Source organism: Chiloscyllium plagiosum, chromosome 19 (genome assembly GCF_004010195.1).
Source record: "Chiloscyllium plagiosum isolate BGI_BamShark_2017 chromosome 19, ASM401019v2, whole genome shotgun sequence".
Lineage (NCBI taxonomy): Eukaryota > Metazoa > Chordata > Chondrichthyes > Orectolobiformes > Hemiscylliidae > Chiloscyllium > Chiloscyllium plagiosum.
The window spans coordinates 33,165,645-33,191,976 of NC_057728.1; the positions used below are offsets into that span (position 1 = coordinate 33,165,645).

The 26,332-nt window shown below is 41.1% G+C and overlaps 1 protein-coding gene across 5 annotated transcripts in view; it reads right to left on the reverse strand.

Annotated features, from left to right (window-relative positions):
* The window catches only part of LOC122559665 (dedicator of cytokinesis protein 4-like), a 456,397-nt gene that overhangs the window by 51,084 nt on the left and 378,981 nt on the right, over positions 1-26,332 (reverse strand). For all 5 annotated transcript variants that reach the window (XM_043709518.1, XM_043709520.1, XM_043709517.1 and 2 more), the window contains 4 exons: positions 13,203-13,369; positions 11,309-11,395; positions 10,916-11,092; positions 530-613 (listed from right to left, as the gene is read on the reverse strand). In XM_043709518.1, coding sequence (XP_043565453.1) covers positions 530-613; positions 10,916-11,092; positions 11,309-11,395; positions 13,203-13,369 — 515 coding nt within the window. The remainder of the gene's footprint in view (positions 1-529; positions 614-10,915; positions 11,093-11,308; positions 11,396-13,202; positions 13,370-26,332) is intronic.

The window sequence follows — 26,332 nt, forward strand, 5'->3', positions numbered from 1 at the left end:
CCAGCAACACATTTTTAAGCTCTGATGTCCAGCATCTGCAGTCCTCACTTTCTCCTAGAGGATAGCTTATGACCTTATGATCATTTAACACACATGGTAAGCAACAGTGAAGCCAATGATCTGTTATCTCAACTGTTTTTAAAGGCTTCTCTAATTTATTAAATAAGCACAAGGTAAATTTACAGCAATACTTTAAGGCATGAGATACTAGATCAAAGCACATGGATAAAATGATAATTTGGAACAGATGTCAAGAAAAAAAACATCTTCACACGTGCTGTTTAATGTTTGGAATCACCTTGCAGATACCAAGTGGGGAAAAAAAAGCCTCATCTTCATTGATGAGAGTAACACAAGATGGAAACATGCAGGATTTCATTTTGAATTATGAGACATATTGGTTTAATAACTTCCTTCATCCACCTTGTGATTTGTTTCTTGCCAACATGTTGGCCCTTTGGATATAATACAAATCTCTTATCTGGTTCTAATGAGTCTTTTGCACATTGGGAATCTGCATAAACATTACCTGTTCAAACATTAGTTCCCTCAGACGAGAGATTTTGTCTCCATCCTCAGGGTGGTTCAGAATGTAGTCCTTCACAAAGAATGCCTACAACACAAAAAAAAAGTAATTTCTCCAAGCTGTTTCTTTGCAGTTATTCTAGCCTTTCTCAATCCCTTTTTGATTTGTAAAGTACCTTGAAAAAACATTTACAGCTATGCAAAATTAAACACAACTGTCAAGTTGCCAAGAAATTTGTCAGAATTAAAAATGGAACAGTTTAAAATGCAGGGATTATCACCCGCAGAAACACAAGAAAACATATTATGCAAATTAGGTACAATTATGCGCTTGAAGGATGTTTGGGATTATAACAACCTGTAATTATGGGCAGGCGGTAGGGTTAGAAGGTCAAATCTGTCTGTAATTCTGAATCTTCCTTTTAAAAAAAAACAATTGGCATTTTTAACCAAGAAAAATATTTTCTCTTGTCGCCCCCAATTTCCTCCCCTCATGAAACAGGTGTTACACGCACTTTTAATTCCCTAAGCAACCATCCTTCATGTGTGCACCGAGACTGTGTTTGTTACGCTACTTGACTGCAGGAGCTTCATACTAGAGCCTGACCCTGTCCTCACCTTGGATTTCTCAGCATGAGTCAACATATACTGAAAAGGTTCGAAAAAGGCCGGGTATGACGTCTAAACTACTGTCCTGACTGAATTTAATCCAAAACTGTAGGCTATTTTAATCTATTCTGTAATAAACTGAGCCAGCTTTCTCCCTTTTATCCCCTCTTCATCATCACATAGCATGTAACAACATATTCCCAGATCATTAACAGTTATTCATGCCATGCAGATACTTAATGCTAAGTCTGACTGTAGAAGCCGGCAAGTACAAAATTCAAATCTGAACTTATCCTCTATATGTTAAAGCAACATATCATAGAATCTTTACAGTCTGGAAACAGGCCATTTGGCCCAACAAGTCCACACCGACCCTCCAAAGAGTAGTCGGTCTGACAGGTGCTTTATCTGAGTCTCTGAAATGTCCATGTTATTGCTGTGCATGAGCTTGGCCAGTTTTCTTGGAGAGTTAGTCTTTTCTTTGTCTTGGTCCGCTGTTGTTTAGTGTTGATGGCTTGTTCTAGCGTGCTTGTCCATTCATGGTCAGTCGCGTTAGTGGAGAGTTTTTTTGGCGTGAAATTTCTCGTTCGCATTTGTATATGTGGATCATTTGTCATCACGAAACACGACAAATTAGAAGAAACCCACAAACACAAACAATATCCTTACCGGCATAAAGTTCACCAAAGAGGAAGAGAACAACAGGCTCCCCTTCCTAGATGCCACTGTAGAACACAGCCAATGGAGAGCTACAGACCAGTGTTTATAGGAAAGCCACACACACTGGCCAGGTACTCAACTACAGAAGCAATCATCCCAACACCCACAAACAGAGCTGCATCAGGCCATTATTTGAATGAGCCACAACACACTGCAACACCCAGGACCAAAGAGAAGCCGAGGATAAACACCTACACAATGTATTCAGGAACAACGGGTGCCTGATAAGCGCAGTTTGCTGATTCCTACACAACAGACCAAAACAAGATGACAAAACATGCCCAGGAACTCTGGCACCCTGCCATACATTAAAGACATCTCGGAGATGACAACCAGACTACTCCAGTCCCTAGGCATCATGGTAGCCCACGAACTTACCACCACACTGAAACAGCTCGGGATGAATTTAAAGGACCCCATACCAATAACCAGCAGAACAAACATTATATACAAAATACCCTGTAAGGATTGCAACAAACATTACATTGGACAGACCGGCAGGAAAGTAGCCACCAGGATACATGAGCACCAACTAGCCACCAAAAGACATGACTAACTATCACTAGTATCCATACACACAGACGAAGAGGGACACCAGTTTGACTAGGACAGTACATCCATCCTGGGACAGGTTAAACAAAGACATGCATGGGAATTCCTGGAGGCCTGGCATTCAAACTGGACCTCCATTAACAAACATACCGATTTGGACCCCATTTACCAACCTCTCAGAAAAAGGACCATAAGTGATATCACCCACCACAACAGACCAAGATGGATAAATAGCAAGCAGGACAGAACACCAGCGCTTTATCGGATACTCACTGATGGAGTTACCTAGCATGGTGACGAGAAATTGGAGAACAAATCTACCAGCTCAATGAGCAAACTTACAACCTGATCCTCAACCTGAGCTACAAATCGTCTCCAAAATCACAAGGTTAAGCTTTTAATCTCATCCAAGGATTAGGGATTGAAATGGTAAAGGTTTTCAAAATGAGGAGTTTGATAAGACAGGTGTAGAGATAATATAGGAGCAAATTACAGCTGATGCTTCAGCTCTGACGAAGAGTCATCTAGATTCTAAACGTTAGCATGCTCTCTCCATTGATGCTGCCCCACCCACTGTGATCTCCAGCATTTTTTGTTTTAAGGAGAGATAACTGAACCACTTGTGAATCGACCATTAGGTAAGAAGGTGATGAGCAATTTCAATAGGAAATTCAATAGCAACTTCTACATCTAGAGAGTGGAAGGAGCAATTAGCACAGATGCATTTAAACAGATACTAGCTAAACACAATGCCAAAAGAAAGTGGAAGATGCATTGACGGGGTTAATGAAGGAGTCTGGGAGAGGGCCCACACAATCTCGGATTTATATCAACTCCCACCTGGTAATGTTTCAGTTTCAAAATTAGCATTCCTGTTTCATATCAATCTATGGTTTTGCATCTCCCCAACAGAACCCTCAGAGATCTCTGCATTTCTTCAAATCTGACCTCTTGTGGATCTCCGATTGTCTTGGCTCCATCGCTGGCAGCCGAGCCTTCTGTGGCACAAGTCCAAAGTTCTGGAATTCACTGTATAAACATTTTCACCTCCTTACCTCACTCTACTCCTTTAAGGACAAGTTCTTTGACTGGCTTTTTGACCACTTCTCCTAATATTCCTCTCTACGGCTTGGTACATTTTACCATGTGTATGAAATAGATGTAAGGAGTTTTTAACTGCAAGTTGTCATAGTTTTAGTCAATAAGGACATTAGTAGATTTGCTGTTATGATTTTGCTTTTAATTTCAAGGAATGCTTAAGCTATTGTCCTTTTGGATACAATTTACAGATAACATCAATGTACTGTGAATACCCCATAATACTTATTTGTATGATACTTATACTCCATAAGAATAAGGAATAGTCCCAAGAGTAACAAGCAAAGCCTGAAATATTTAGGCTATGAGTAATTACTGCCACCTGCTCGATTGCCTTTAGTACACTTGTTATTTTATGATAAATTCAGTCATCTGGAGAGTTGCAAAAGAGAGGGGCAAAAAGGAAATGATGAACTACCAACACACTGCCAATAAAATATAAAATGACCAGAATGCATGATGTAGCCTTGCCATTTTAAACTGGAGAAATATTCTTTAACTACCAGAACTACCATATATGCTCATGTAAAAGTCGAATGTTTTAGACTATTTTTAAAAGTTCAATTTATCGAGTTGACCATTACATGGGCACTACTTTTCAGGGGCTGAAATTCATGCTGCAGTTCGAAATACCGTATTATTAGCAGAAGTCGATTTGATTGCTTAACTAATCCCAGGTAGAGAAGAAAAACACAATGAATTACGGTAAAGAGAATTACCGGATAAAAGCAAGAGAAACAAGAATGAATTACTGGGAGTAAATTTTATTTATATATACCAATATGAAAATTTAACATATCAAAGACGCATTGAAATCCTGCAAAATCACACTGTTCAACAATGTCATGGCCTGACATAATGGCACACTTAAAATGAAACATTTATTAAATTCTGAATAGGTAAGCTTCTTGAACTTTCCTGCCAAATTTGTCCATTTCCCTCTCATTTACTCTCGTATATAATGAACCTCAGCAACATTAGCAAATTTGTCAAAGAATTAAAGATATATGTAGCTAATATATCTCACTTTTATTCAGATATAATGGCACCAATTAAAATGATAAACATTTTAACTTTTGGATATATAGTGAACAAAGTGTGATAAGTACTGACCTGAATGAATCAATCAATTGAAACTTGTTGGAGTAAACCAAGTGGGCTCAGTGGAGTTATGAATGAATGAACGAACAAGAGATGTAATATCGTAAAAAAGAGCGAAGAGTAGAGTTACCGGTATGAATATGAACATGATTTTGATTAAGTGGGTTAATGGGAACATGCAGTTTCCTTTGTAAGAAGTTTATAATGCAATATAGTAGGGTCAACTTTTACACAAGATATATGGAAAATACAAGAATGTTTAGCCAAAATTAAGGAGTCAACTTGTACATGAGTTCAACTTTTACATGAGTATATATAGTAGGTTCATTATAAATGTTTAAAATCATCGGAAGACAGAAATTTTTATTTTCAGAAAACTTTAAGACTGTAAGACATAGGAACAGAAGAGGCCATTCAGCCCATCAGATCACTCTGCCATTCAATGGGATCATGGCCGATCTGATGATAATCCTCTATTCCACTTTCCTGCCTTATCCCCATAAACCTTAATTTCCTTAGTGATTAGAAATCTATCTCAGCCTTGAACATTTTAATGACCCAGCCTCAAAATCTCTCTGTTGTGAAGTCTTCCACAAATTCATCAGGTTCAGAAAAAAATTCCTCCATATCTTTGTCTTAAATGGATGACTACTTCATCTTAGATTATGCCCTCTGGTCCTAGATTTCCCACAAGTGGAAACAACATCTCTGCATCTACCCTGTAATGCCTTCTAAGAAACTTGTATCTTTCAATTCTTCCTCGTTCTCCAACAAATGCGAGCCCAACCTATCCGAAGAAAATCCCTCCATACTCGGGATCAAATTAGAGAATGTTCTACGGGCTGCTTCCAGTCCATCTTCCCTTAGATAAGGAGACCAAAACTGTTGACAATATCAAAGATGTGGACCAATTAGTGCCTTGTATCATTTAAGACTTTTAGACTACATTCCATTTGAAATAAAGACCAACATTCCATTTGCCTTTCTGATTGCCAGCTGAACTCAAATGCTAGCATTTTGTTATTTATGGACGAAAACCTCAAATCCCTTTGTGATGCCGCTTTCTGCAGGTTTCTCCAAGATAAATAATATTCAGTTCTTCTATTCTTCCTGTCAAAGTGCATAACCTTACATTTTTCCATATTATATTCCATCTTGCAAGTTTTTGATCACTCATTTAACCTGTCTATATCCCTCTGTAGACTCTGTGTGTCATCCTCACCACGTCCTCACCTATTTGTGTGTCATCCACAAACTCAGTGACACTACATTCCCCTTCTAAGGAGTTTTGGAAGTTTACAAAAGGAAAAAGCACCATTGTCTTACCAGACCATAGGGTGACTCTCTCATTAATTGTTATTTTAACCCAAGGTCACCCCACCTCAGGTGAAGTGGGGCAGCTGAGAAGGAGAGTTCATCATGATAGACCTTAACCTCAGCCAGTGTGGGAATTGAACTTGCATTGTTGGCATCTCTCTGCATCAGAATCCAGCTGTCCTATAAACTAAGCTAACCGATTATCAAAGGTAAGGTTGCTATATCACATCAGAGCATGTTGAGCATTTCTAAACTAACAGAGGATGACTACCAGTGCACCCATTAACTCTGTGGCTACTTCGAATAACCTATGGTGCATCTCATCAGGTCCAGGTGACTTACTGGCCTTCAGTTCCATTTGTTTTCTTTGTATGTTTTCTCTATTGATTTATTTCCTCTGCTGTGAAAACTGATGCAAAGTATTTGGCCAACTCAACTTTGGAGACCAAGAGATCAGCACTTGCAGATTATTAAACGTTTATATTCCTTCATACTTGTTTTTGCTTTATACTAATCTTCTAATTTTTAAAGAAGATTAAAAAATTATGCTGCCAAAGGTGCTCTGAACTGCTGATCAACCTTTGGGATTTCACACAATTTCATGTGAAGTCAATAAACAGTCAACAGAATAGAAAATCAGCTGCTGCGTAACAGAAAGCCAAATGTTGAAGTCAAAGCAGCTCTTGGGAGTGTCAATAGGTTGAAAGTGTGATCTCACGGATTTTAAGCTGGGACTACTGTTTTTCACAACTTATATTAACAACTGAGATTTTAAGAGTCAAAAATGGAATTTCTAAATTTCCAGAGACATTACAATTGGTAGATGTGAGAGGAGATAGTCAATACTGAGCAGGATGCTTGAAAAATATTAGCAACAAGAAAGAAGAGGCAAATTGCAACTCCCCTCCAAACTCCCAAAACCTGTCCAGCATCAATACAACACATGTCAACAATGTGAAGGAATATGCTCCACTGGCCTGGAAGAGTGCAGCAGCAAGAAGTTCATCACCAGGACAAATTAATCACTTTAATAGCAACCCACCATCATCTTCACTCTCTTCACCATGACAACATACTGTAGAGTCTGCAATACACACTGCTATAACTCATCAAATGTCCTTCATCAGCTCCTCCCAAGTCCACAATCTCTATGACTAGAAGGACAACGGCAGCAGATTCATGGGAACATCATCACTTGCACACACAATCCGGACTTGAAAATGTAACGCCGTTCATTCACCATCCTTTTCCTGCAGCAATGTAGGTGTACCTACATCACATGAATTTCATCTTTGTTATTCAGTTACCATGGTGGTCAGTCATTAAACGTATTTGCACAAGGCTACTAATGTACTTTTAGCAAAAGAGCATAAGATTGCGATTGCAGCAGTTCAAGAAAGCAGATCACCACTCATTTCTCGTGGCAAATTAAAATGAGCAATAAATGCTGGCCATCCAGTAATCCAGATCCCATGAATAATAACAAAAAATCATAAGTCAAATCAAGCCATTGTGGTTCATTTCTGGAGGGCGAGAACTCTGAAGTGGGAACTTTATGTTAAACCTGTATTAAACCTTGTATAGACTATATTGTCAAAGAAAGAAGAGGTGGTAATGAAGAGGCTGCAAAAATGATTTACAAAGATGGTGTCCTAAACGTGTGGTTTTACCATTACGAAAGGAATGAAAAAGCTGGGGGTCTCTCTCTTCAAGAAAAGTTTAAAGGATGACATCAAATAATTCACCAAAACTTTGAGAATTTTAATGGAATAGACAGAGAAGATAGCACAGCTGGAATCCTTCAACACAGGATGATCACAAGACATCAAAAAGAAAACTTGAAAAATACATTCTTACACAGATAGGAGTGAGAATGAGGAACATTCTAAGACAGGGAATGGTTGAGGCACATAATAATTATATATTCAAGGGGAAGCCAGATAAGCAAACAAGGGAAAAGTGAATGGCGGGTGCTGCGAAGAATCAGATGAAGGATGACAGAAAGCTCAGTTGGACTTAATGTGTGTTATTGAGCTTTTTATATGGGCATTTTTTAAAGTTTGGCTCTCAAGACAGGCTAAGGAGACTATGGGGTTAGACTCATAGGACACAGCACACTGGTACTGCCAGCATAATAGAAAGGAATGGTTTGGAAATACTTTCTTGTGAAATTTGTTGTCAATCTCAGTGCTGATCACTTTTAATAGTCTGATCTCTCATCATGTCCAATATTTGTCTTGTCAGAGACTTTTGCTCAGCGTGATGAGAGTTTGCAATATATTATTACTGTTTTGCAAACTTGTATTCTAAACTGGAGGTAAATACGTTTTTAGTGTTAGCTCTATAAAGGTGATGTCCTTTCAAATGTAAAGCGTCAGAAAGTAATCTTTAACAGCGAGTTCAAAATAATGTTTCAACAAAGCACAAAATGACCAGACAAGATGCCTGAGATGTGACAAGTGCCTGAAGTAGTCACAAAGCTCAGCTTTAAAAGACCTACAAAAAGAGATACTGGAGGTCACAAACAGGTTCAGTTCAGAAGAAGAAAAGATCAATATTAGCAGAAGGACAGTTTTTATGGCAGTCTGAAGGCAATCAGAGGTGGAAGGAGGGTTTAATTTGTTTTAGCAGACCACATAGACAGAGCTGGAAATAGCTTTGAACTTTCCTTAGAATTCATTGATAAATGGTGAATGAGTTCGCCTGTCCATGTGTCTCTGGGAGAGATGTAAAGAAGCGCATCTGGTAAATATGCACTAACTTCCCAAAATGAAATAGTTATGGCCTCATCAATTGAGTAAGAAATTTTAAACCGAGTGATATTTTGCAGGGGTCAAGTATTGTGAGGGATATTGGTGTAAATAAGATCTTACAAAACTGTGTTGTGCAATATAGCTTTGTTTTCTTTTGTTCTGTGTAATAATCTTACGTTCTTTTTTCAAAAAATACATTTGCAGCCTCATGTGACTATGTTCAGTGAATAACCACTGTGGTAAATAAATTGCAAAGAAAAAACCTTATGGTCCATCAAGCCAGGCTTCACTCTGAAATCGGGCTTGTACAGCATTACCATCAGCTGAAATCTGAACTTTATAAATGAGTTCAGGGATACAAGTTCGTTCTGGCTGTTTTTAATGTTTGAATTGATGGGGTGGCTGGAGCAAAAAAAAGTGAGTAATATGTTTATAAACTAGCCAATGGGACATTTCTCAGTGACCCAAGGCAGCACATGAATATTTTTAAATCGTGCTAAATATTTCCCTCAATCATTTTGGTCTCTCACCCAAATCCCAGCCCCACCCTTACATTCCTCATAGTTCAGTGTTCCTCAACCATTGGGACAGGCTGTACTGGTGAGATCCCAAGAACTGACAATCTTGTCAATGAAATACAATCACAGGCTTCTCACTGGTGACTAAACCATTTTCTCATTTTGTATTCACAATTTAGCATAAAACCTATTCTCAGCAAAATGAATGCAATAATTAATGTCCTTAAGAATTTCCAATAATCATTAATATAATACTAAAATGCATGTAAACACTTCTTGGAAAAAGCATACGTGTAACAGTCCATCTTAGTTACACCAGCACCATTCCCCACCATTTCCTCCATTACATTGATGACTGTATTTGGCACCACCTCGTGCTCTCACAAAGAGATCGAACAGTTCATCGACTTCACCAACACCTTCCACCTGAACTTCAAGTGACCATTTCGAACACCTCCTTCCCCTTTCTGGACCTCTCCATCTCCACGTCCAGCAATCATCTATTTCAAACCCACAGACTCTCACAGCTACCTTAACTACACCTCCTCCTCTACCCCCACCTTTAAAAACACAATCCCTGAGTCCCAATTTCTCCACCTCCACCGTATCTGCTCCTAGGATGAGCAAATCCACTCCAGGACATAACACATGTCCTCCAATTTCAAGGACCACAGTTTCCCCTTCCACAATGTCCTCCAGCGCATCTACTCTACTTCCCACACATCTGCAGCAAAGATTGAAGTCCCTTGTTCTCACCTTCCACCCCATGAATTTCCAGATACAGCGCATTATCCTCTGTCATTTCCACCAACGATAGTCAGACCTGCCACCAATGAAATGTTTCCCTTCCCATCCCTATACGCGTTCTTCAGAGACCATTCCATCGCAACTCCCTTGTTAGGTTCATGCTCCACACCAACCCACCCTCCACCTTCCCTTGCTGCTGCAAGAGGTATAAAACATGTTCCCACAATTCCCCCCTCACCTACATCCGAGGCCCCAAAGGGTCATTTCATATCCGGCGGAGATTTTCCTGCACATTCACCCAACTCATAGTTGCCCTCGTTGTGGTCTCCTCTACATCAGGGAGACGTGATGCCAACTCGCAGAATGGTTCAGGGAACCAACCAACCCCACTGCCCTCTGGCTGACCACATCAACTCCCACTCCCCCCAAGGATATGCAAGTCCTGGGCCTCCTCCACTGCCAAATCCAAGCCACCCACCAACTGAAGGAAGAACGCCTCAGGACCCTACAACCACAGGGCATCAACATCGACTTCACTAGATTCCAAATCTCCCCTCCGCCCACCACATCCCAGATCTAACCCTCCCACTCGGCACTGCTCTCTTGAGCTGTCCCACCTGTCCATCTTCCTTCTCACCTATCCGCTCCACCCTCCCCACCAACCTATCATTAATTACCCCCCACATGCATCCACCTATCACCTTCCCACATACCTTTCCCCCCCAGCTCCACCCCTCTACTTATCTCAGCCCCCTGCCCCCTCCACATTCCTGATGAAGGCCTTATGCCTGAAACATCCACTTTCCAGTGCTCCTCTGATGCTACTTGACTTGCTGTGCTTTTCCAGTGCCACACTGATCGATTTGGAAAAAGTGGTGTTTTGTTTTTATCAAAGTGAGATCATGGTTTTTTTTTTGACAAAATGTTTGGTGGCACCTAAGATGCAAATGATTGACAACTACTACTCTAGTTTACCTCTTGATATCTGGCAAGTCCTCCATTAACGGCTGCATCAATGACTCCATTGAGACACATGGTCAGGGGATTGATATTCTGCATCTGTCTTGACTGACACTGAGTGATTAGGGTTCGCAGTTGTTGGTTCTTGTTCTCCAGCACCTCAATTGCATTTTCAAGTGGACTCATTTCAACCTAGAAACAGATTTCTAATGAATTTCAGGCTTTTTTCTCAAAGATAAACAAAGTACCATATCTGGGGGAACCCTCTAATAGCATATGTTTCTTTTATTTTGTTGTTTTAAATTAAAAATGCTGTAGCCTAAACTTCGTAAAAAAAAAAGACACATCTGTCATTTTGCAGCACTTTTTACATTTTTGTGAAATTTACAACTGAATGCTAGAACTCACCACTTCCCTTCTATCCACTTCAAACCAGCGGGAGATACCTGGTAAACTCTGAACCAATGTCAAAGTAGTTCGTTCAACCCACAGACTCTGACAAAAATAACGAGAGAGAGGGAAATAATTAAGTGTTCTGAAATCAATGTTAAAACCCACTCTGTATGCATTAATTAAGACTTCTTGATGTCAAGAACATTTTCTTAATGTCTCAGTCTTAGCATTTTCACACCGAATTAACAGAAGACTATAATGAAGCAATTATGCCCCAAATTCAAACTCAAGGGCAAATTTTGGGAGCAGAAAGGAGAGCCAAACTGGCCTCCCAATACTGCATTGTATGGGATCCAGTCATCCAGTAATGATTTTTTTTGAATTGTCCAATTAAGGACAAGAGGCAGGCTCACCATACAAATAATGACACTGAGGGGTCTCTGTAATTCAAGGATCAATGGAGAGAGCATATAGCTGAGGCTACAGCATTCAGCCATTTCAGGTAAGTGAGAGAGTTGTTATTTGTTCACAACTTGTGACCATCACTGGCTATGTTAGCATTTATTGCCCACACCAATTTTCCAGAAAGCAGTTTTCTTGACATTGCTGTGGGTCTGGAATCATACATCAGCCAGACCAGATAAGGAGGGCAGATTTCTATCCATTGAGGACATTAGGGTGCATTTCTCAGAAATATTTAAACCCTTAAAATTAAATAAAATGTCAGAATTGCTATCGTGTAAGTGGGACCTCTTTGCAGGGGCATCTGTATGCTAGTGTTTGGAGAGGCGCTCGCAGTATAACTTGGTTGGCTTATGGCAATTGATCTTAACAGGTCAATTACTCCCCTTGATTGGCGTCCCACGACATATGGGGAGGTATCTCTTCAGGCCTTGACCATGCCTTGAAATTGGCCAGGGAACAGGATGGTGCCAGCAAATTAGCATGAATTTTCACATCTGTGTGTTTCCTTACTAATGCAACTAAGAGGATGAAAACTTGCCCCTCGAACTTGCAACATTTAAGAGGCATTTGGATGGGTATATGAATAGGAAGGGTTTGGAGGGATATGGGCCAAGTGCTGGCAGGTGGGACTAGATTGGGTTGGGATATCTGGTTGGCATGGATGAGTTGTTTCCATGCTGTACATCTCCATGAATATGACTCCATGACTAACTAAATGGTAGGAGGCCACTATTCAAAATCACCAATTCTTATCAGCTTCAAAAACAAAGCTGATCATTGCGGGTGCTGGTGATCTGAAAGAAATGCACAAAGTCTGGAGAAACTCAAATTTGACAGCATTTGGGAACAGAAAAAATAGACTTAATGCTTCAAGTCCAATGGCTCCTCTTCTTCAGAATAGCAGTTCTTAATAATAGCTGATGCAACCAGACCTGCTCAGTTTCTCCAGCACTGCATTTTACTTCTCATCAAGATCAAGTTCGACTCAAACATAAATTCAGAGTTTGAGAGAAGATTCGTAGCTCGGGTGCTCGCTGTTGTGGTTCTGTTCGCCGAGCTGGGAATTTGTGTTGCAGACGTTTCGTCCTTTGTCTAGGTGACATTACTATTATAGGACAAGCCAAACAGAGAACAGCCAGGGAATTCCTAGAGGCATGGCACTCATCCACAAACTCCATCAACAAACACATCGACCTGGACCCAATATACCGGCCACTACAGCGGACAGCTGGAACTGACAACCGGAAGCGGCAGAGACAAACCACTATAAATGCCGGAGGAAACATCACAGAAGCGCTTCACAGGAGGCTCCCAAGCACTGAGGATGTCACCTAGACAGGGACGAAACGTCTGCAACACAAATTCCCAGCTTGACGAACAGAATCACATCAAATATAAATATTTAGATTTCCACTTGTGGTACTCACATGAGAAAAATGCATACCTTGAACTCGTTTTCTTTGTCCTTGATTCCTTTGTGAAATGGTCTATCATATCTGAACCTCCAGATATTGTTGACTCTATAAAAACTCTTAATATGGTCAGGTATAGCTTCTTTCTGCAGTATCTCATGATTATCAGGAATAGGAATTACTGCATAAATCTGCAGATCTGTGTATTAACAGTTAAGAAAATGTCCAGACGCCTAATAGTTAATTAAAATGCAGGATATGAAATATTATTAAAAATGATTAAAAGCAAGATGGCTATCAAAATCTTGATAATTTAAATTCAGAAACCAAACATGCTAATGAAAACTAGAACAGGATATGCTGTACATATACAGCTTTTCAAAGACACAACAGGTAAGGGCTACATGTGTTTTCGTTTTTGCAGTTAAAATGATGATTCAATGGTTATTAAACATAAAATTTTACAGCAAGGCCTGAAAGAAGGGAGTTGATCAACTGTACTTTAAAAAGCTGTGATGAAGTACTTAATTACAAGATAAAGCTCAACAAGATATGTTATATATTAATCGCCATACAGACGAGGGGAGAGACAAATAGCAAGGGCTGATTCTAACTCTACTCAAAATTGTCAAAAATATTAACAGTATTGTCATGCTCCAAAAAGATGAAACATCCTGTCAGAAGTGATTAAACATTGACAGGAAGAGCAGAACACCTGGCCAACTGAATGATGGCATTGGCACAAACTAAACTACACAGTGCCCCAAAGTGTGCATAGACCTTGGATAAAAAAAGTGAATGTATGATGTATAACCTTTTTAACGTTGGAATCAAACTTCACATCCATTGTATAGTACATACAATTTTAATTGACATGGTAGACTTTTTAAGTCGTAAGTAAACTGCTATCTTATGAACATTTATATGCTTGTTGTCAATTTTGTGTCTCAGAGCTGTCGTAATATTAGTTTCCACAAATGCCACATGTTTTGTTACAATGCTTTGAAATGTCTGTTCCGTGCTTGGAGCTCTTTGCTTCCTGCAGATTCTACAATTTGTTTACTATCCTTCAAGTCCACAGCGAGGACTAATTAATCCGGCACTTCGAGCAATCGTAAACAAATTTACAATCAAAAACACAAAAACTACGTTGTTCATGACTGTCATGCTGATAACTTTATCTTTGATTTTAAAATGCAAGATGATAATATGTTCCATCTAATTTCAATGACCAAAAAGCCTTCACTTCCGAAAGGAGGTTCAGTCATTTACTTTATCACTATCTATTTCTGAAATTAATAAACCTGCCTGTTTCTTTCTGCATTTGACAGAGTTAGATTCAATTAAGTCAGCAGTTATTTGCAGATTTCTCAACTCCAGTTATCAGAGTAATACTTCTTGATCTATGTGTAAAAATGAAGGATAGTCTGATAAATAGGAGAAAGTGACGACTGCAGATGCTAGAGATCAGAGTCGAGACTGTGGTGTTGGAAAAGCACAGCTGGTCAGGCAGCATCTGAGGAGAAGGAAAATTCCTGATGAAGGGCTTATGCCTGGAATATTGATTCTCCTACTCCTCGGATGCTGCCTGACCTGCTGTGCTTTTCCAACACCACAGTCTCGACATGGTCCGATATATGCCAATACAAAAAACAAATATAGCGTGCAATTATTATTATTTAAATGCATTTGAAGTTTGGCTCATTTTTGACTCTAACAATTTACTTAATCCTAATATTTTCCTCTTGGCTCAGTGGCAGTGCTGGCCTCCCAGTCAAAATTTCATAAACGCAATTTCCATTTTAGATACTTGATTGTATCATTGTGAGGCTGATACTTCAGTACAGTACTGAGGGAGTGATGCACTTCAGAAATACTGCCTTTCAGACAATAAGTTAAGAAAGTCACCCTTCCCTGACCTCCTCTGATCAGCATAGATGATCTCCTGGTAGTGTTCTGAACAGCCAAGGATTTCTCTGGATGTCTTGGCTAATATTTATCCCTCAATCAACAACTCTAAGGCAGATGATTTCGTCACATTGCTGTCTGGAAATGTTGTCTGCAGATTATCTCTGGTTCCAAATACTACATTTCAAAACTGCTTTTCATTGGCTGTATCAATGGGACATCTATAAGTCATAAAAGATGTTATATAACTGCAAGTTGCTCCTTGTTTTCTCTATTTTGTGCTATAAGTTTATTGAAGTAATATGTAATATAAAGCTTCAAAACCTCCAAAACAGTTTAGCATCAAAACAGTAAGCAATTGTGAAGCTATTAAATTCCCACCACATACCATGATTGTCCAATTATATAAGCTGTAAAGTAGTCAGAATGAGTTCAGAATGTGACAAAGTAGCTCCCAAAGCTCACATGACCACTCCTTTGACTTTCAGCTTGTGTTGGGACTAAGTATTTATTCCAGTTAAAAAATCTCAAGAGACTTTTATGAAATTCCATGAACATTTCTAAAGTCAAACAGAACTCTAAAAACAACAAATGCTGGAGATCACAGTGGGTCAGACAGCATCCATAGAGAGAGAGAGAGAGAGAGCAAGCTAATGTTTCCAGTCTAGATGACTCTTCATCAGAGCTGAAGTGAAATGTGGAGGGGACAGCATTTAGGCTATAGGTTGGGAGGATTGGAGGTGACAGCAGCGTGTGTAGGATCTTGATGGAGAAAAGATGTTAGTAGTTCAGATTAAGTGATTGGAATGTGAGAATGGCAGAACAGTGTGTCTCCTGCCAGACTTGAAAGGATAGTTGAGTGGAATGTGGGAAGGGGAGGACTTGATAACAAGCTAAAAGAAAGGAAACAAGTGGGAGTTGGTTCACAATTTGAAGCTGTTGAACTCGACCCCAAGTCCAGAAGGTTTTAAATGTGCCTAGGCTGTAGGTGAGGTGTTGTTCCTTCATTTTGTGCAGTGATTCATAGCACATAGAACACAGAACATTACAGCGCATTACAGGCCCTTCAGCCATCGATGTTGCGCCGACTTATGAAAATTAACTGATGCCCATCCAACTTACACCGTTCTATTATTATCCATATGTATGTCCAATGCTCATTTAAATGCCCTTAATGTTGGCAATTCTACTACTGTTGCAGGCAGGCCGTTCCACGCTCCGACCACTGTCTGAGTGAAGAAACTACCCCTAATACCTAAATCTATCACCCCTCAATTTGAAGCCATGTCGCCTTATGTCAGCCTTTGCCATCCGAGGAAAAAGGCACTCACTGTCCACCTGATCTAACCCTCTGATTATCTTACATGTCTTGATTAAGTCACCTCTCAACCTTCTTCTCTCCAATGAAAACAGCCTCAGTTCCCTCAGCCTATCCTTGTAAGATCTCCCTTCCATACCAGGCAACATCCTAGTAAATCTATTCTGAACCCTGTCCAAAGCTTCCACATCCTTCCTATCATGTGGTGACCAGAACTGCACACAATACTCCAGGTGCGGCCTTACCTGTGTCTTGTACAGCTGAAGCATGACATCATGGCTCCAAAACTCAATCCTCCTACCAATAAATGCAACACACCATATGCCGTCTTAACCTGGGTGACAACCTTCAGGGATTTATGCACCTGGACACGGAGATCTCTATGCCAAGAATTTTACCAATAGTCCAGTACTCTGCATTCCTGTTATTTCTTCCGAAGTGAACTACCTTACACTCTTCCACATTAAGCTCCATTTGCCAATTCTCAGCCAGTTCTACATCCTATCTATGTCCCTCTGTAACCCACAACATCCTTCAGCCCTATCCACAATTCTGCCTACCTTAATGTCATCTGCAAATTTACTAACCCATTCTTCTACGCCCTCATCTAGGTCATTTATAAAAATGACAAATAGCCCCAAAACAGATCCTTGCAGCACACCACTGCTAACTGAGCTCCAGGATGAACATTTCCCATGAACCACCACTCTATCTTCTTTCAGCTAGCCAATTTCTGATCCAAACCACTAAATCACCTTCAATCCCACAACACTGTATTTTGTGCAATAGCCTACCGTGTGTAACCTTACCAAATGCCTTACGTGAAGTCCAGATACACCACATCAACCCTTTACCTTCATCCACTTGTTTTGTCACCTTGTCGAAGAACTCAATAAGGTCAGTGAGGCACGACCTACCCTTCACAAAATCGTGTTGACTATCCCTAATCAAATTATTCCTTTTCAGATGATTATAAATCCTATCCCTTATAACCTTTTTCAACACCTTACCCATAACTGAAGTAAGGCTCACTGGCCTATAATTACCATGGTTGTCTCGACTCCCCTTCTTAAAGAAAGGAACAACATTCTGGGCGGCATAGTGGGTGGCACGGTGGCACAGTGATTAGCACTGCTGTCTCACAGCGCCAGAGACCCGGGTTCAATTCCCGCCTCAGGCGACTGACTGTGTGGAGTTTGCACGTTCTCCCCGTGTCTGCGTGGGTTTCCTCCCACAGTCCAAAGATGTGCAGGTAAGGTGAATTGGCCATGCTAAATTGCCCGTAGTGTTAGGTAAGGGGTAAATGTAGGGGTATGGGTGGGTTGCGCTTCGGCGGGTCGGTGTGGACTTGTTGGGCCGAAGGGCCTGTTTCCACACTGTAATGTAATCTAATCTAATTCTGGCACTACTCCTGTCGACAATGGTGACATAAAGATCAAAGCCAAAGGCTCTGCAATCTCCCAGAGAATCCGAGGATAAATCCCATCTGGCCCCAGGGTCTTACCTATTTTCAGATGTTCCAAAGTTTCTAAAACCTCCTCTTTGTCAACTGCAATCATCTATTCTTGTAGCCTGGATCTCCGTATTCTCACTAACATTGCCCTTTTCCAATGTGAATACAGACGAGAGGTATTCATTAAGCGCTTCCTCTATGTCCTTCGATTCCACACACAACTTTCCACTACTATCTTTGATTGGCCCTAATGTCTGCCTTGAAGAAGTTTTCCTCCTCTCTCTACAAGAATCTCAGGGAGTCCCTCTCCCACTGCAACTCCCAGGTCATTTCCTCTGTCCCATGACTTGACCTACCTGCCTATCTTCTACCTATCCACTCCACCCTCCCCCTGCCCCTGACCTATCATCTTCATCCCCTCCCCCACTCACCTATTGTACTCTATGCTACTTTCTCCCCACCCCCATCCTCCTCTAGTTTATCTCTCCACGCTTCAGGCTCTCTGCCTTTATTCATGATGAAGGGCTTTTGCCCGAAATGTCGATTTTACTGCTCTTCGGATGCTGCCTGAACTGCTGTGCTCTTCCAGCACCACTGATCCAGAATCTGGTTTCCAGCATCTGCAGTCATTGTTTTTACCTAAGCTTAGTCGAGTCATTCTTTTATTTCTGATAGAAGGCATTATGGTTTTCCTTGATTCGATCCACCAACTTCTCATGTCCCCTCCTCACTCTTCTTAGCCCTCTCTTTAGATCTTTTCTGGCTAACATATAACACTCAAGCCCCCTACCTGAGCCTTCACACATCATCTTCACATAAGCCTTCTTCTTCCTCGTGACAAGAGCTTCAACTTCTTCAGTAAACCTTGGCTCCTTCTCTCAACAACTACTTCCCTGCCTGATAGGTATAGATTTATCAAGGACCAGCAGTATCTGTCCCTTGAATGAGCTCACATTTCAACTTCATTCATCCACTCAACTGTGTGCATTCATTGGAACACTGTAGCATGCAGAGGACAGACAAGTAGCTATGTGAGTAGGATGCTGTGTTAAAATGACCCACAGGAGGCTGGAAGAACACAGCAAGCCAGGCAGCATCAGGAAGGGAGAGAAGTCGACATTTCAGGTGTAAGTCTTTTGTCTCTGTGTTAAAATTGCCAGCTATGGGAAGGTCAGGATCCTGTTTACACATAGACTAGAGGTGTTCCGCAAAGCAGTCACCCAGTCTGCATTTAGTTTCTCCAATGTAGAGTAGGTCACATTGGGTGCAGTGAATACAAAACACAAGATTGGCGGAGGTACAGGTGAAGTGCTGTTTCACCTGGAAAGACCAGTTTAGGCCCTTGGATAGTGAGCATGGAGGAAGAGAAGAGGCAAGTGTTGCAACTTCGTGATTATAAGGGAAGGTGCCATAGAGAGGGGGTGTGGTGGCGGTAATTGTAGGACGTCTGCGAGGAAACAATCCCTGCAAAATGCAGACAGGAGAGTGAGGGGAGGATGTGTTTGGTGGTGGTGTCCTGTTGTAGTTGTCTAAAATGGCTGAGAATTATTCTTTGAATGCGGAGGCTGGTGGGATGAAAATTGAGGACAGGGGGACCCGATTACACTGTTGAGAGGGATGGGAAGGGGCAAGGGCAGAAGCACAGGTGATAGGTCAGATGCAGTTGAGGGCCCTGTCAATCAGAGTGTTATGGAAGTAGTAAGCCATGTCAGCCATGCTGTTTTGGGAGGTTGCATCATCCGAACAGATGCAACGTAGGTGAAGGAACTGGGAGAATGGGATGGAGTCCTAGCAGGATGTGGTGAATGAAGAGCTGTAGTGAAGGTAGCTATGGGAGTCAGTGGCTTTGTAGTGGATGACAGTGGACAGCTTATTCCCTGAAATGGAGACAGAGAGGTCAAGGAAAGGAAGAGAAATGTTGAAAATGGACAATGTGAAATTTATAGAGGGATGGAAATTGGAGGCAACATGAACTAAGTCTTCAAGGTCCTGGTGGGAGCAGGAAACGGCACCAAACCAGTTGTTGGTGAATCTATAAAAGGATAAAAGGAGGGACCCGTGTAGGACCGGAACAAGGATCATTCCACATATCCCGTAAACAGGCAGGCCATAACAAGGACCCACGCGGGTGCCCATAGCCACTCCTTTGACTTTGCAGAAGTGAGATGGATTAATGGAGAAATTGTTCAGTGCGAGAACAAGTTTAGCCAAGTAGAGGAGAGTGGTGATGGATGAGCATTGTTTAGGCCTCTGGTCAATCAAGCTGAGAGCTCTCAGACGGTCCTGCTGGGAATGGAGGTAAAGAGGGATTAGACATCCATGGTGAACAGGAGGCAGTTAGAGCCAGGGAAATGGAAATTGTCAATATGGTAGAAGGCATCAGAGTAATCATAGATGTAGGTGGGCGGGGTCTGGATAAGTGGAGAGAGGATGGAGTCAAGGTAGGAGGAAATTAGCTCCCTGACATGTGTTTCCTGAAATAGCACTTGCTTGCTCATTACAACCTGACAATGAAAATTGGCTGAGACAATTAAAAGTTAATTACATCAACTAAAAGTTATTGGATGGGTCTCTTTACCTAAAAAAAGGATGATGCAACAGTTTTGGACAACAAACACCTTACATTTTGATGCTTATAAGTCAGATTCCAAGATAACATTTTGGCAGAACTCTAAGAATAATACTGAAGGTTTTCTGAAATTCTCTTGTTTCAGAGAAGATTCTATTAGATAGGAAAATGATGTAACTTTTTTATTCAAAAGGTTGCGAGATGGAGGCAAAAAGTAACAAACTATAAGTCAGTAAATTTAACATTTGTCGTACAGAAAATGTTAGGACCTATGATCAAAGATCTATGGCATGCCAGTTAGTGGATTCAAGGCACTCAGTCAGAATCAACATGGTTTCGTGAAAGGGAAATCATGTCTAACCAATTTATTAGAGTTATTTGAGAAAGTGCTGTGGATAAAGGGGAGCCAATGGATGTACTCTACTTAGGTCTCCAGAAGGCGATGATAAGGTGCTGCTTTGAGGGTTCTTGTGGACGATAAAGTTTATGATGGTTGCACACTGGAATAGATAAAAGATTGACTGGCCAGCAGGAAACAGTCGGCAAAAATAGATCATTCAATGCAATCAGTGATGTGCAATTGTGATCACTGCTGTGGCTAAAACTTATTACAATTTATATAACTGACTTGGATGAAAAAACTGCAGGAATTATTGCTATACTTACTGATGATGAAGAGAGATGTACAAGAGTAATTTTGAAGAGTTTGTAAGGGTGTCAGAGGAACATAGGCAAATTATGTGCATGGGGAAATATCTAACAAATGAAATGCAATTTTGGAAGGAAGAAATAAATGAAAGAATAAAACCTTAGGCAAAGGCATCTTCAAGCAAGCCAGGTTTGCAACAACACTTGATATTTCGTTAATACCTACTTTAAATCTTCATATCCATATTTAGCTAAGAACTGCATGACATTTTAAATGTAATTTTCAGCAGTAATTATGGAACAAAATAATTTTTATAACAAAAACAGAAATTGTTGAAGAAACTTAAACATGGAGGAAATTTGACTGGACTCGAAACGTTAACTCTGCCTTCTCTGCACAGATGCTGACTTTCACCAGCAATTTCTGTCTCGTTTCACATCTTCAGCATCTGGAATTCTTGGTTTTATGTTAAACTACTTCTAATCTTGGTTAATACAAAAGCGTTTTTGTTTGAAATTGGAACAAAGAACTCAAAAAAAAAGGGCCAAAAAAGATATACAAATTCACAGTTCATGGAACATTCTGACGTTATGCCTGAGGTGTTGTGTAATATGACTATGAATTTTTCATAGAACGTAAACCAATCTAAGGCAACATTTGGAAGGACAAGGAAAATTGATGCAAGCCAAAAGAAAGATTGGTTTCAAGCAAACTACTGCTGATGCTGGAATCTGTATTCCAGTTCTGATGAAAAGTCATCTGGATGTGAAATATTAGCTTTCCTTCACGGATGCTGCCTGACCTGCTATGATTTCCAGCACTTTTTGTCTTCAGGAAGATTAGGTTCAGTAATTAAATGTCTCATTGAAGGAGAGTTTGCAGATGTTTAATGGGTGAGAACATGTTATCTAAATGGCGAGAGATTCGAGATGCAGAGATATCTGGGTGTATTGTGCATGAATTGCAAACAGTTAACTTGCAGGCATTTAAAGTAATAATGAAAACTAATAGAATGTTACAATTTATTATGCAGGGATTTGCAAAACTAGTACTGTGAACGAGCAAGATGCACAAAGGTTGGACAAAAACTTGTACATTTTGAGAAAAAAAACTATGAAATAAAAGAATAATCTTACATTTGCTTTTTTGGGGACCAGGAGCCAGGGCCAGGCTGGACAAGATTTACTGTTCATCCTTAACTGCCTAGAGACCAGTTAAGAGTCAATCACATCAGTGTGGTTCTGGAGTTCATGTCAGCCAGATCGGCTAAGTACTCTGGTCAGACCACATTTGGAATATTGTGTGCAGTTTTGGGCCCCATATCTCAGGTAGGATGTGCTGGCCCTGGAGCATGTTCAGAGGAGGTTCACTAGAAAGGTTCCAGGAATGAAAAGCTTAACATTATCAGGAACGTTTGAGGACTCTGCATCAAAACTTGATGGAGTTTAGAAGGATGGAGGAGGATCCAACTTAAACATACAAAATAGTGAATGGCCTGGCCAGAGTAGATGTTAGGAAGATGTTTCCAGTGGTGAGAGAGACTAGAACCTGAGGGCACAGCCTTAGAGTAAAGGGATGATCTTTTAGAATGGAGATAAGGAGAAACATCTTCAGCAAAGAGTGTGAATCTATGGAATTCATTGCCACAGAAGGCTGTAGAGGCCAGGTCATTGAGTGTATTTAAGATTAAGATAGATAGGTTCTCGACTATCAAGGGGATCAAGGGTTACGGGGACAAAGCGGGCGATAGGGTTGAGAAACGTATCAACCATGATTGAATGGCAGAGCAGACCCGATGGGCTGAATGGCCTAATTTCTGCTCCTATGTCTTTTGGTCTAAAAGATCTCCTTCCAAAAACAACATTAGCAAACCAGAAACAAAAACAGAAATTACTGGAAAGGCTCAGCAGGTCTGGCAGCATCTGATGAGAGAAATCAGAGTGAATGTTTTGGGTTCAATGATCCTTCCTCAGAATAGATAGTAGTTAGGAAAAGGTGGTACATATATGCTGAAGACAGAGGGGGGGAGGAGAAAGAGTAATCGGATAGGTGGATGGGTGGATACATGGATAGGAAAGGTCCACAGTGTATGAGCCAAATGCTGGCAAATGGGACTAGATTAATTTAGGAAATCTGGTCAGCATAGAGGAGTTGGACCAAAGGGTCTGTTTCCTTACTGTATAGTTCTATGTCTCCATGTAGACTAGACCAGGTAAGTATGACAGATTTCCTTCGCAAAAAGACATTAGTAAACCATTTTTTAAAAAAAATCAATTGACAGCGGCCACATTGTTGTTATTAGGCTAAATGTTTAATTCCAGATCATTTAAATTTCACCCTCTACCATGGTAGGATTCAAACACATGCCCCAAGAGTATTGGCTTAGGTGACTAGTCCAATGATCTTGTCACCATGCCACCGTCTCACTTAAAATATTGAAGAGGATACACTATTTGGATAATTGAAGGTTATAAAAAATAGCTAAAATGAAAATCTCTTTTTACTGCCCTGGAGTGAATTCTGTCAAAATTTCCTCCAATTTCATTCGGCACTTTGTGACTGAAGCAAGCTATAAATATTCTGATCGCTTGTTTATTAATTGTCATAATTCATGCATCCTTGGTCATCTTCAAGGTAAAATTGTGTTTGACCTCGTCTGAGGAACTCATGAAACTTTGGGAAACTTGACTGGACCCACCTAACCAAGTATCAGAGCTGCGTGGTTTCTTCAAAAAGGAGCTAACAAATGATACCACTTTGTGATCCTCCTCAATGATTTGCATATAATGTCCAATTAAGCTGTGGTTCAGTTGATAATACTCTTTACTTTGAGTCACAAGGTCCTGCGTTCAAGTCCCACTATGGGGCTTTGGTGTATAAAAACCAAGGCTGACACCATTAGGGGAGCTGAGGTGTCAACTTTCAGATGAGATGTTAAACCACAGCCCTATGCCTGGTCAGGTGAATGTAAATCATTGCAGGCACCATTTCAAAGAAGCATTGGCGGGAGCTATCACCAGTGTCTAGCTAATTTCCATTCATCATAATAATCATTACTACATTACTGATCGTGTCAACAACACAGAAAAGTATATGTTGATGGAATATGGATTGTAGTCTGTGATGCTAACACAATCAATGCAGAAGCTGAAAAACTAATGATAGATGGATAAGCAAAAACAGGTACAAGAAAAAGGCAGATGGGTTGCAGTCAGGGGATGGAAAGGGATCTGGCAGGCAGTGCAGGGATCCCCTGTGGCCATTCCCCTCAACAATAAGTATACCGTTTTGGATACTGTTGGGGGGGGGCTTACCAGGGGCAAGCAGTGGGGCACAGGTCTCTGGCACAAAGTCTGTCACTGCTACTCAGAAGGGAAGGGGGAAGAGGAGCAGAGCAGTAGTCATTGGGGACTCTATAGTTAGGGGGACAGATAGGAAGTTCTGTGGGGAGGAGAGAGACTCACGGTTGGTGTGTTGCCTCCCAGGTGCCAGGGTTCGTGATGTCTCTGATGATGTTTTTGGGATCCTTAAGGCGGGGGGGGGGGGGGAGGGCAGCAGCCCAAAGTCGTGGTCCACATAGGCACCAACGACATAGGTAGGAAGAGAGATGGGAATATAAGGCAGAAATTCAGGGAGCTAAATTGGAAGCTTCGAGCTAGAACGAACAGAGTTGTTGTCTCTGGTTTGTTGCCAGTGCCATGTGCTAGTGAGGTGAGGAATAGGGAGCGGGAGGAGTTGAATACGTGGCTACAGGGATGGTGCAGGAGGGAGGGTTTTGGATTCTTGGATAATTGGGGTTCTTTCTGGGGTAGGTGGGACCTCTACAAGCAGGATATTCTTCATCTGAACCAGAGGGGTACCAATATTCTGGGGGGGAAATTCGCTAAGGCTTTTGGGGTGGGTTTAAACTAATCCAGCAGGGGGATGGGAACCAAAATTGTAGTTCAAGTATAGAAAAGGTTGAGAGCAGGGAGGTCCGAAATCAAGTTTCAAGGACACAAGATGGTACAGGCAAGCAAGAAGTTGGTTTGAAGTGTGTCTACCTCAATGCCAGGAGCATCCAGAATAAGGTGGGTGAACTTGCAGCATGGGTTGGTACCTGGGACTTCGATGTTGTGGCCATTTTGCAGACATGGATAGAGCAGGGACAGGAATGGTTGTTGCAGGTTCCAGGATTTAGATATTTCAGTAAGAACAGAGATGGTGGTAAAAGAGGGGGAGGTGTGGCATTGTTGGTCAAGGACAGTATTACAGTTGCAGAAAGGATGTTTGGGGACTCGTCAACTGAGATAGTATGGGCTGAGATTAGAAACAGGAAGGGAGAGGTCACCCTGTTGGGAGCTTTCTATAGGCCTCCGAATAGTTCCAGAGATGTAGAGGAAAGGATAGCAAAGATGATTCTCAATAGGAATGAGAGAGACAGGGTAGTTGTCATGGGGGACTTCAACTTTCCAAATATTGACTGGGAACACTATAGTATGAGTACTATAGATGGGTCAGTTTTTGTCCAGTGTGTGCAGGAGGGCTTCCTGACAGGCCTACAAGGGGCGAAGCCACATTAGATTTGGTCCTGGGTAATGAGCCCGGCCAGATGTTAGACTTGGAAGTAGTTGAGCACTTTGGTGATAGCGATCACAATTCTGTTATGTTTACTTCAGTGATAGAAAGGGGTAGGTGTATACCACTGGGCAAGAGTTACAGCTGTGGGAAAGGCAATTACGATGCGATTAGGCAAGATTTAGGAAGCATAGGATGGGAAAGGAAATTGCAGGGGATGGGCACATTAGAAATGTGGAGCTTATTCAAGGAAAAGCTCCTGTGTGTCCTAGATAACTATGTACTGTCCAGGCAGGGAGGAAGCTGTAGAGCGTGGGAGCCATGGTTTACAAAGGAAGTGGAATCTCTGGTCAAGAGAAAGAAGAAGGCTTATGTTAGGATGAGATGTGAAGGCTCAGTTAGGGCGCTTGAGGGTTACAAGATAGCCAGGAAATACGTAAAAGAGAGAGCTCAAAAGAGCCAGGGGGAGACATGAGAAGTTGTTGGTGGATAGGATCTGGGTAAACCCTAAGACTTTCTATCGGTATTTAAGGAATAAAAGAATGACGAGAGTAAGATTAGGGCCAATCAAGGATAGTAGTGGGAAGTTGTGTGTGGAGTCAGAGGAGATAGGGGAAAGACTTAATGAATATGTTTCGACAGTATTCACTCTAGAAATCGACAATGTTGTCGAGGAGAATACTGAGACACAGGCTACAAGACGAGTTG